General features: G+C 35.3%; 1 protein-coding gene across 1 annotated transcript; it reads left to right on the top strand.

Moving 5' to 3' along the window:
• Positions 1–2,704: 2,704 nt before the first annotated feature.
• Positions 2,705–6,531, top strand: LOC113355647 (heterogeneous nuclear ribonucleoprotein 1-like). Its single transcript, XM_026598564.1, has 4 exons — positions 2,705–2,852; positions 3,202–3,870; positions 4,352–5,129; positions 6,263–6,531. The coding sequence occupies exons 2-3, from the start codon at positions 3,219–3,221 to the stop codon at positions 5,098–5,100; spliced, it is 1,401 nt and encodes a 466-aa protein (XP_026454349.1). The 5' UTR covers positions 2,705–2,852; positions 3,202–3,218; the 3' UTR covers positions 5,101–5,129; positions 6,263–6,531.
• The last annotated feature ends 4,340 nt before the right edge of the window (positions 6,532–10,871 follow it).

Raw genomic sequence — 10,871 nt, 5'->3', positions numbered from 1 at the left:
GTCTAAGGAACAACCAAACCAAACTGCTCTGGAAAAAGGGAAAGTTCTAAATAGATGATTTTCCGTTTCCATAGCTTGGTTATTGCACAATTGACACTCTGGGAAAACTTATGGGTTATGAGCCGCTAGTCTATTCGAGGTTGGTAAAGCTTTCTGAATTAATTTCCAAATAAACAGTCTGATCCGAGGTAGAGTCTGCATCTTCCACAGTTTTTTCCACGGGAAATCTATATCATTCCCATTATCATAATTGCCATTAATGAGAAAGTTATAAATATTTTTTTGCCGAGAAATCTCCTGATTGGTGGTGAGCCCATCTTATCCTGTCTCCATCTTCTTTATTTGGGGTAATAGCTAGATTTTTTTTCTTTTATTTCTTAAAAGAACAAATCATCTAGATTTTTCGTGTCCCAATATCCTTCATTATTTATTATCTCTTGAACTTTTTGCAGCAAATTATCATCTATGTCCATTGGTTTATTTATTCTGTCCATGTTGGGAATCCAGTTATCCTCCCACATCTTCGTAATAGTTCCATTTTTCACTTGCCAAATATAATTGCCTTTATAGCTAGGCTTTTCTTATTGATCCAAAACTTTTAATAACTTCATAGTCTATGCATGGGTGCATAAATTAACAATTTCATGTAGAATTACTGGGATCTACAATGATTGTTCAGAAATTAAATTTTATATTATCTGAATTCTACAAAAGCTATCGAGAATAAATCCCTAGAAAATAATTCAGTCTCCACTTGCCTGTACCTTTTCCAAAGCTAGAAAGTCCACTCAGACCGCCTTTGGATCTCCCCTCAGGAAACAAGATTTTCTTGGGATTTTTTGTGGACCTCGCTATAGCCGGGAAAGCAGGGACTGGTTAAGATATGACACACGACGTGGCACAATCTAAAATATAAAGACGTCATTAGAGGCGACCCTGAAAGAATTAGGGGCGACTGAATAAGACAAAATAGGTTGGAAATACATATATGTCCTTTCATAATCGGTAGTTTAGTTTTTTTTTATCTACTGATTGTGACTATGTTCTTCTCTTCTTTCAGAAATCCAAAATTCCATTGGTTTTGAAAATTTTGAATTTTGGACTACTACAACAATCGGTAGATAAATAATATCACGATAGATATAATAAACATCACGAAACTACCTATTGTGCAAATAGAGAAATTCAAAATTCCATTGGTTTTTGAAAATTTCGAATTTGGGACAACTACCACAATCGGTAGACAAATGAACATCACCAGACTACCGATTGTACAATCGGTAGATAATAAACATCAAGAAACTACCGATTGTGAAAATAGAGAACTCAAAATTCCATTGGTTTTTTGAAAATTTCGAATTTAGGGCTACTACCACAATCGGTAGATAATGAACATCAAAGAAACTACCGATTGTACAATCGGTAGATAAAAAACATCACGAAACTACCGATTGTGCAAATAGAGAAATTCAAAATTTCATTGGTTTTTTAAAATTTCGAATGTAGGGCAACTACCATAATCGGTGGATAAATGAACATCACCAGGCTACCGATTGTACAATCGGTAGTTAATAAACATCACGAAACTACCGATTGTGAAAGTAGAGAAACTCAAAATTCCATTGGTTTTTGAAAATTTCGAATTTAGGGATACTACCACAATCAGTAGATAATGAACATCAAGAAACTACCGATTGTACAATCGGTAGATAAAAAACATCACGAAATTACCGATTGTGCAAATATAGAAATTCAAAATTCCATTGGTTTTTGAAAATTTTGAATTTAGGGCTACACCAACACTACAGATTATTGAATTAACTACCGATTATGGGTAGGGCTGAACATGGTTTCGGTTTTCCACCGGAACCGGACCAAACCAGACCGATTAGGAAGAAACCGAACCGATTCATTTACTTATGGAATGGTTATGGTAAATTTTTTTGAAAACCGACATTACTGGTTCGGTTTTGGTTTGACCTCAAAAACCTAACCAAAAACCAATGGAAAACCGATTATGTTCAATCGTTAGATTAAAACCTAAGATTTAATCTACACCCTCATTTTTCTTAACCTTAGTACTGGATATCTACAACTAAAATTGGTTATGTTTATGATTTTTTAATTTGTAATGTTTATGTTATGAATTGTGCTTTTACACTTGAATTATGAACTATGCTTGTGTTAATTACACTATGCAGGTAGGTTGAAATTCAACTGTGATTATTTTTTTTTAAGATTTGAATTGTCGAAAACTGACATACAGTCGGTTTTCCATTAACCCAATGGAACAAACCGAAACCGGCTAAAACCGTTAAGAAACCGAATCAGTGGTTAATGGTTCAGTGATGGTAATATTTTTTAGAAACCGGTAGTATTGGTATTGGTTTGGCTGGAAACCGAACCAAAACCGACCATGAACAACCCTAATTATGGGGTTCGTAGAAAAAAGAAGGAGGCATACCAAATTAAACTATCAATTGTAGTTTTATCTACCGATTATGAAGGGTAAAATTGTCATTTCAAAAAATCGGAGATAAGGGGTGGCTTTATTTTAGTTTTGGGTGACCTTTTTTGTCTTTTTGTGTCGCCCCTAATTTTTTCGGGATAGTCCCTAATGATGTAAGGTAAAATATAAAGAAGGAAATGATCCTGGTATTGGGACTGGTAGCTGGGTGGAGATGAGAACGATCAAACATCGTAATTTGGTGGTCATCCAAAGTCAAAAAGAGCATTTTTGACCGGTTAAAAACCTTTGCCACCTCGTTTTCTCCACCCAAATTATCTCCTCCGCTCAGAAAAAAACTACTGAAGAAGAAGAAGAAGAAGAGTAAAGTAAAGCATTTCTTCAGGTAATTTATCAGATTTTAGCTTCTTACATGTTACTTTCATGGTTCATCGCATTTGAGTGCTACTACCTTTGTTTTAGAACTACATTTGATGATATCACTTGATCTAAACATGAAATTAGTAAGTGTAGTTGTTTGATTGAAACATAAATGGAGTAAAAATGAGTGTAGTTTGAGAATCAGGTTTTAATTCTTAATGATTTACTTTATTTGTTGAGTTTTCTTATGAAATCTTTGTAGAAATTTCAACTTTTCTGACCCTAGAGAGATTCGAAACCCTGGCCTATGGATGGGAACCGTGTTGAGATTTTGTTTTTGAGTTCTGTATTAAGAGATTTTGTTTGTTTCTTAGTGTGAAGAACCTCAGAGATGAAAGCATCTATCTGTAGTGCAATAAGGGAGTCTGATGTTGGGGAAACAAAAGTTCTGGAAGCCTTGATTGAGGCGTTTAGTTCAGAATTTTCTCTTAGGGAGATAGCTTCTGCGTATTGCAAGGCTCGCCGTGATCCAGATAAGGCTGCTGAAATTCTTTATGATGGTCAAAAGTTGAAGAACTGCTCTAATGCTGCATCTGCCGTTATTACCACTCAGCGTGAAACTAATTCTACATCGTCATCAGAATCTTTGTGTGAGAGTGTTGATGGCAAGCCAAATTGTGCAAATTATTGGAATTCTAAGGCATCAAAAACGAAACAGATGTCAATGGGTAGTGTTTCCGGCCTTATTAGTAAGGGGAATGTGATGCCTAACACACCTGCATGGGGGGGCGTTAACCGCATATGGCCTTTATCCGAAACCTTGGGTGAGAGTGTTGTTACAAATTGGGGTGCAGATAAGGGTTTGAATGCCTCTAAACTGAAAAACCCGGCCTTGTCAGTTGGTAGTGTTTCTGGTAAGTGTTTGATATGCAGCAGACCTGCATGTGGTCCCCTGGGAGCAACTAAACCATTGAAATTGGAGATGAAAGACTTTCAGTTTGATGAACTCACAGATGATGATGTTGAGGACCAAATGCATACAGGTATTGGGAAGTTCCTTTTTAACTTAGCTTTGCTTTAACATGGTTAGTTGATATATGTTGCTTCTTTAACTTTCTAAATTAGAGTTTCCAAAAGCCATGTCTTCCACTGGTCATTGGAAGTTGAGTTCTTGCAAGTATAAGAGGTGCATTTGTAATTGAACATATAGCAGGAACAGTTAAAAGATAGAAAGAGGACATTTTAGTTGGAATTTGATTTCCTGCCAGGTGTTGAAATGCCATGTTTCTAATCTATTTTCTTGCCACTGACTCCCTCTCCAAAGAAACCCTCAGTTTTGCAAATTTTCTCTTTCTTTTTTTTTTTGTTTGAAGAACTTTTTAGTTTTATTGACTTCACTTTCTCGGGAGGTATTCTCGATAAACACTATTTGCATTACATATTAGGTTTGTATGGGGCTTCTTGAAGCTACAAAAACTTTTTTTTTGTTGGGCTGATTTTTGAGTGTTGGTTTGATGGATTCAGGACAAGGGAGGATTTTTGTGGGTGGACTCTCACCGGAAACCAATAAACATACTTTGAAAGATCATTTTAAGAAGTTTGGTAAAGTTGTGGAGACTGTGATTATGAAAGACAAGGATACGGGTAGTTTAAGAGGTTTCGGGTATGTTCTCTTCTCAGATTCATCTGTAGCTGATAAAGTTCTTTTAGAAAGACATGTCATTCTTGGAAGATTGGTTGGAGTGGAAAAAGCAGAGCCCAAACCCAGATTTGAACATAATAACCCTTGCAACCAAAAGGGTTTTAACAAGAAGAGTAATGGTAATAATGGTCAGTTTAGGACAAAGAAGATTTTCGTAGGTGGTTTATCTCCTAGCTTGACTGAGAAAGAATTTAAAGCTTATTTTGAGAAGTTTGGTAGAACTACTGAGGTTGTTATTATGCATCATTCTACAAAAGATAGACCTAGAGGTTTTGGCTTTATCACTTTTAAATCTGAGGAAGCTGTAGAGAATGTAATGCAGCGGAGGTTTCATGAGTTGGATGGCAAAGTACTTGAGGTTAACAGAGCTGTAGAGAAGATAATGTGGAAGAGGTTTCATGAGTTGTATGGTCACAATGGTGGTTATGATGTGAGAAAGGATGGTGGAAGAGGAGGATCCCTTGCTGGTGGAACTAACTCATCGTCAATGTCAGGATATGGGGGACCCCAACTTTCAGGATATGCCTCTGCTGGAGGGACCCCAGTTGTGTCACCCAGGAGTCCACTATGAAATAGCAGAGGAGGACCAAATGCATACAGGTACAGGAGACTTCCTTTTTAATACGATTTGAGATAATCTGGTAAACTTAGCTTTGCTTTATCATGTTTAGTTGATTCATGCTGCATCTTAATTTTCTAATTTAGAGTTTCCTTAAGCCACGGCTTCCCTGGTCATTGAACCTGATCATTGGAAGTTGATTTCTTGCGAGTATAAGAGGTGCATTTTGTAATCAAACATATTGCAGGAACAATAGAAAGTTAGAAAGAGGACATTTTAGTTGGAATTTGATTTACTCCAGGCATGGAATGCCATGTTTCTAAACTACTGTTTTCCTGCTTTTTAATTACAAAATGCACCTCCCGTTTGTGGCATTTTGACTTACAGTCGGTCAATGCAGCCAAGGTGATGTTTGTTTCTTCTACTACATCCAATATACCTAGTCTTAGATCATGTGAACTTCTAGGAAGTGACACGACACATTTTAGTTGCATATATAGAATGGTAAAGCAAACACTAACAAGAAGGGATGGTCATATTGCTAATTTGCAGCATTGAGAATTCTTCTTTTCCATTGTCAGGTTAGCTTTCTTATTGGTGCCACGGCTGGCTTATGATAAAAATTAGTTTCTATTAATCTGTTCTTTTCCTGCTTAGTGATTAGTCGTTGCTACACTGGGAGTTTGCTGTCAAAAAGCTTTTTTTCACATGTAATAGATAAAATGTTATTCTCTTTTAGGTTGGTTATCAACGAAGGAGTCCCACTTCTGGTCAATGTCATTGAAATCTATGGGGATGATAAAACAAATTTCGTAGTCTTCTTTACTGGTTTGTCTAGGACTTGCTGCTCGCAACATAACACATTCACAGATGCATTGCTATTCTGACCTGTCTCAGGAATCAAGTTTTTACTCTGAATTCATATATATATCAGAATGTAGATTGTGTATGCGATTAGCTTTCTTACTGTACCGTTTGTTCATTTTATTTAATACTGCGACATCTTACCTTTTGCTGTTTATTGTACGTCTTAATCATTATATTATTTTTTCTTGCATTCGTTGTGCGCTAGATGCATCTTCAGATCCATATGCTATAACTTCAGGCATCGTAAATCTGCATTTTTGCATACCGTAGAGTTAGTCTGATAACAACCACTAAATTGAATTTGCAGGTACTTGTGGTGCAGTAGGTGGGAGAAGTGTCCATTTTCATCACAAGTTTAAGAAAAGAAACAAGACACAGCCAGAAATATGTATATACCAAAGCCGAGTTTGAGTCACCGCCGAGTTTGAGTAGGTGACTCGAGTTTGAAAAGAGAATGAACTCGGTCTTTTGTTTTGGGATTATGTCATGGTTAATCACCAAAACGTGTTTTCTGATCAGCTAACAAGTAACAATTAGCTAGCTTAATATCCGCCAAACTTTGTTCCATTTTCTTTATTTTGTTTCCTTTATAAATTGGACCCCAAACCAACCACCTAACCAATGCACACGTCTAAGCCATTGAGCATTCTATTGTATGTGCACACGAAAAACGTCCAGAATGTCGAACATTGCGTACCTTAAAAAATTACAAAAATGACGAAGTTAGTGAAAATTAGTGTCGTTAAAAAACTTGGCTCTCAAGTTTGAAATAGAAGGATTTTTTGGGCACCACTGTTTTCTTTTCGGGATCATGAATTGAGAGGGAATTAGTGTCGTTAAAACTAAGTTCGGCTACCTGCGCTTTCATGAACATTAGCCGAACTACGTTAGCAGATAAGTTCGGTTACCTGTTCTTCAAATCTTGTAGCGGTACTTGTTTGACTTAACCCAAATCAAGCTATAAAATTTCTCATTTTCAGAAAATTTTGGCCAATTCAAGCAACAAAAAACAAAATTTGAAATATGCTTGGATGATTTGAAGGTTCGGATTCAAAAAATAAAAGAAATAATTGAGTTTTTCCAACTATTATGTTCTCCTTCTTCTTCCCCCTTAATAACTTAATTTTAAGAAAATAATGTTGATCTCATCTTACACTAATCACTAATTAACCTGACTTAATTACACAAACTTAATTAGGAAAGGTAATTTTGGTATTAACATAGATATTTGGATGGGTGTCTTCACTTTGCTTCTAAATGTCTTACTAAATATAGAACCATGGTCCAGCGAAAAAATCCATGGTCCCCAAAAAAATTGTTCTTGAAATAGGAGCGAACCAAAAGCAAGTTATATTAGGTAGAATCCGCTTGTTTAGGTTGGCGAATTCAAGAAGGAAAGTTGGGGAAAGTCCCAAGTTTTCTTTTTCTTATCCTCAGGCCTAAGGCTTTACACATAGTAGCGGTTATCCGGTAAAACCGAACTGAACCAAACTGATTAGAAGAAAAACGAACCGAGCCATTTACTAATGGTTGGTCTTGGTTTACAAAGACAAAAACCGTTAGTAACGGTTTCAGTTTGGTTCGAAAACCAAACCGAATACCAACGGTAAAACCGATTAGCTTTGATGTAATTAATATCAACCATTAAATCTACTTTAGATTAACTATATTTAATTTTATCCGCAGATCTAAATCATAAATGTTTCTATTAATTTAATTTAATTTTTTTAATATGTAATTTTATGTGTAATATTTTGTGCAATTATATTATAATCATTCATTTTTTTTTGTGTATTTTCTTTTTAACTACCAGTTACGTGAAACTAACAAAATACTAGTCAAACCGAAACCAATGATAAAACCGGAACCCAATGGTAAAACTAATAACCGAAACCGTTGGTTAATGGAACGGTTTGGTTTGGAAAATCAAAAACTGGGAGTAACGGTTTCGGTTTGAGCAAAAACCAAACCGAAACCGACCATGTACACCCCTAGGCCTAACTAATAATTTTTAATAAAAAGACGCAGAAATGTTAAAATACCCTTCAACGATTCTGGGCAGTTCCATTAACTCCCTACTGAGAAAAAAAAATTCTCGCTCAAAAGCCAGAAATCGATCATTCAAATCGATGATTGAAGTCGATTAAACCCTAGTAATCAAAGATACAATAGTTTACAAGCTCTAGAAACTACTTATAGTATTTCATTCGAAATCTGTTTAACAAAAATGAAGGAAACATCAAGAAAAACACAAACACGTCTTCATAAGCCAAAAGCTGCTAAAGAAAAGAAATCTAGGATGAAATCCTAGTTTAATTGATGGTATTCTTACATGCATTCAGTAGATTCGAAAAAAAAATATCGATTATAACTTTTGTTATGATGACTAAAAGACGAAGATGGGAAATTGGAAGGAAAATCAAATCAAAGAAACAAAAAAAAATTGGTGAGATTTTAAGTTTTCGATTAGATTCATCTGTTAATGTTTTTCTTTTTTTTTTAAGTTTTTTTTATTGATTTTAAGTTTTGCCGCAGGAGCAGCTGATGATGACCAAGAAGCCAGTAATCCGAAAAATAATAGTAAATCTAAGAAACAAAAAAAATTTGGTGAGATTTTTATCCTATATGTATTACCCCTATTTTGTTTTAATTTTTCACTTTAATATTCTTCAATTTTAACATCATTTTTACATGTTAATGATGATCATCTAGAAGAGGAAAGTGGAGAAATTGACGGTGACCTACAACTAAAGGAGATTAGAACCAACGCAAAGCACGACACTGCTAAGAAGAGAAAGGAAGTATATGGTATGCATTTAGACTAATTTATGTGTGTGTGTGATTCATGTTTCGCATAACAAATTCTGTAAAAAAAAGTTATGCAGGAAAAGATGTTGAATAACATGTTATGCAGCATAAAAAAATGCGCATAACCTGCCCAACTTGTTAAGAATAACCCATTTTTCCGTTCTATTTTTTCACTTTAATCTTCTTCAATTTTAACATCATTTTTACCTACTGAAGTCCATAAACTATATTATCTATATAACTATGTTCACTTTTAACACAACTCCCATAGATAAGTTCATTCAAAAAAACACTTTCTTCTTGTGGATCATTGGTTAGTAATAAATGTTATTGAGCACCGCTAGTACTTGTAAGTTCAAAAGGAAACTTAGCCTCTATGAACTATCATTGTGCACGGTTCCAGAACCCTGGACCATAATGCGTATTCTTCTATGTAATTTTAAGGCGTACTTTTCACATATTTACATGAATTCCTAATAACAATTTCATCTAAATTCAGAAAGTGTTTGCTTGGATCTCAAGATATCTTGATTAGCTTAAACTCAAAGCTACCTAGAGCTTTGAAAATGTATGAATAGAGAGACTCCCACAACATGATTTCTCAATTACTAGCACTCTTGTGTCCTAGTTTCTAAGCTAGAGTTGTCCTCTATAACCAAGGTTCTCTACAGAACTATATATTAGGTTACGAATTTGAAGTCTCCACTTAGGGATTTGTGAAACCCGGTCAGCCTATCTTTTTACCTGATAGTTCTTGAATCTTGATCTTGTTCTTATTGATATTTGAGGTTTTTGTAATCTTGGATTAGGAAAGAGATAGACAAAAATCACAAAGATCTCTTCATCTCAGAATTTATGATTCCTTAATATGTATATCTAACTCTTCTTTGATTTGTTTGGATTTTTCCTAAGAGGTGGTAAGTTATACATGCTTCTCAGCTAACTGAGTGTAAGGGTTCCGGATTCGTGAGGTTTGCTGGACTTCGTCTACTGCAAACAGATTTGCACGCCTAGATTGACATATATCAAAAAGGAAATCAAATAGGCTTGTCTGCTAGAGGAAGATTGGTATCACAAGTTTTCACCAAGGTTGAAGCAACTCTTAGGCTATAAAGGACATCAGTAAATTAAGGGAATCAAGTGCGTAGAATCTTGCGAGGTTCAAGAGGCGTAAGGAACATGACAACAACTGAATTTCTTGGAGGGTTAATTCGTTCTCAACTACATTCCAGTCTGATAGTAGGCTAGTGTTTGTAGCGGTTTAATGCAATGTAGTATTAAAAGCTGGACGAGGTCTCAAAGTTTTTCTGCATGTGTAGTTTTTCTCATTAACAAAATTTCTGCAGTTTTGTGTTTTTCCTTTTACGCATTATATTATTTCTCTTTATAATAGGAATAACAGAAGTAGTAGGTGAATCAATCTAGATAGTTGAAGTCCTTATTGTTTGAGATTAAAAACAAAACTTGTTCTTGTTAAATTCATATTTTGAACGATAAATTGCAAGTTTCATACTTGTTAGGATTAGGATCCTCATAATTCGGATACGACTAGATTGATCTTGGATATTGATGTTTAAGATCGTCCAAGAACTCTTCTACACAATCAGGTATACGGAATGGTCTATACATATTGATTGTGGAAGAGAATGAGGATCTTCTTCAGGGTTTTTTTTTTTGACCTACTAGTGATTAATTATATTAGGTTTTGTCCATACAGATCGTCGAACGAAAAAAATGGTTGTGTACTTGGTACCCTCTCCTTTTCTATATGTGCATCTTTTTAAGAAGTATAAAGTCTTTGAATTTATTTTATACATTGAATTTACAAAAGAAAACATGTTGATAAACTTTTGATACTGGATAGGTATGACCGGTCAGGCTAGTGATGCACAATGATTGCGCGTTACAGCATAGCCGGCCAAGATGGCGCGACGCTGCATAGACTTTCATGTGCTAGAATAGGAATACCCTACCCGCTAGTGACGCACAAAGGTGGCACAACACAATAAGAATATTCGACCAAGTAATGAAGCTTATTGATCGACACAATGAGGCTTCACTGAGGAAAAGGCAAGGCAAGGCCAAAGTGACAAGATGCAAGATGCAAT

This window comes from Papaver somniferum, chromosome 3 (assembly GCF_003573695.1).
Source record: "Papaver somniferum cultivar HN1 chromosome 3, ASM357369v1, whole genome shotgun sequence".
NCBI classification, from domain to species: domain Eukaryota; kingdom Viridiplantae; phylum Streptophyta; class Magnoliopsida; order Ranunculales; family Papaveraceae; genus Papaver; species Papaver somniferum.
Note: the sequence above shows the minus strand (reverse complement) of the source record. Positions and strands in the feature narration are given on the sequence as shown.

What these genes read in the sequence shown, in the direction of transcription:
- LOC113355647 (XM_026598564.1), top strand. Translation starts at nt 3,219, where the DNA reads ATGAAAGCATCTATCTGTAGTGCAATAAGGGAGTCTGATGTTGGGGAA. An exon ending in TGAGGACCAAATGCATACAG is followed by an intron (nt 3,871 to 4,351) that starts GTATTGGGAAGT and finishes TGATGGATTCAG; the next exon opens with GACAAGGGAGGATTTTTGTG.